General features: G+C 60.5%; 1 protein-coding gene across 1 annotated transcript in view; it reads right to left on the reverse strand.

Moving 5' to 3' along the window:
- LOC104489015 (dynein heavy chain 17, axonemal-like) overlaps window positions 1–686 on the reverse strand; it is a gene marked incomplete at both ends in the record, with an annotated part of 30584 nt that overhangs the window by 17459 nt on the left and 12439 nt on the right. Inside the window, 2 exon segments of the mRNA XM_010131128.1 lie at window positions 324–389; window positions 391–441. Coding sequence (XP_010129430.1) covers window positions 324–389; window positions 391–441 — 117 coding nt within the window.

The raw sequence follows: 686 nt of genomic DNA on the forward strand, positions 1-686 counted from the left end.
GGCAGAGCAGCCCCCGGCCTCAGGAGAGCCGGCCTTAAATCAGCATCTTCCCAGGCATCACAATGCCCTGTCCCTGGGGATGGCAGAGCTGCCGAAGGGAGGTGACAGTCACCGGCATGGGACAGAGCTGGGCTGCACAATTTTAAACATGCCCAAAGCCCCGGTGCTGCTGCGCTCCCCCTCCATTCGTGTCCCAGCATGACTCAGTGGAAATAAACCCGTTCCTTGGCAAGTCGGGTTTAACTGCGGCAACGCTCAGCTGGAAAGTCTCTTCCAGCCCCTACGGGAGCAAACGGCCACCGGTTTGTCTGGAGAGCACCCACCTGCACAGCAATGACGGACAAAACCTCCACGGCAATGCGGTTGAATTCGTCAAAACAGCCCCAGGCGCAAGCCCCAGGCGCCGGTCTGAGCCAGCCCCTTGTAGATATTGCCGCAGGACTGGGGAGAAAGCACCAGAGACGGGCTCAGACACTGAGCGCTGACACGGAGGCCGCAGGGTGGGGATTTGTTAAGAAAACTCCAGTGCTGGTAGCGTCTCCTGCTTTTGTGGTTTGTGCGGTTCCCGAGGGAAATGTCCCACAGCATTATAGCCCCCTGGGCTCCCCCGGGGGGCTCTGGCTGGAGCCGTGGTGGGAGTGAGCAGTGCGGGACAGCACCAGGAGCTGCTGCTGGACTCGTGTTTC

The sequence above is a fragment of the Buceros rhinoceros genome, unplaced genomic scaffold (genome assembly GCF_000710305.1).
Source record: "Buceros rhinoceros silvestris isolate BGI_N320 unplaced genomic scaffold, ASM71030v1 scaffold17992, whole genome shotgun sequence".
Classification (NCBI taxonomy): domain Eukaryota; kingdom Metazoa; phylum Chordata; class Aves; order Bucerotiformes; family Bucerotidae; genus Buceros; species Buceros rhinoceros.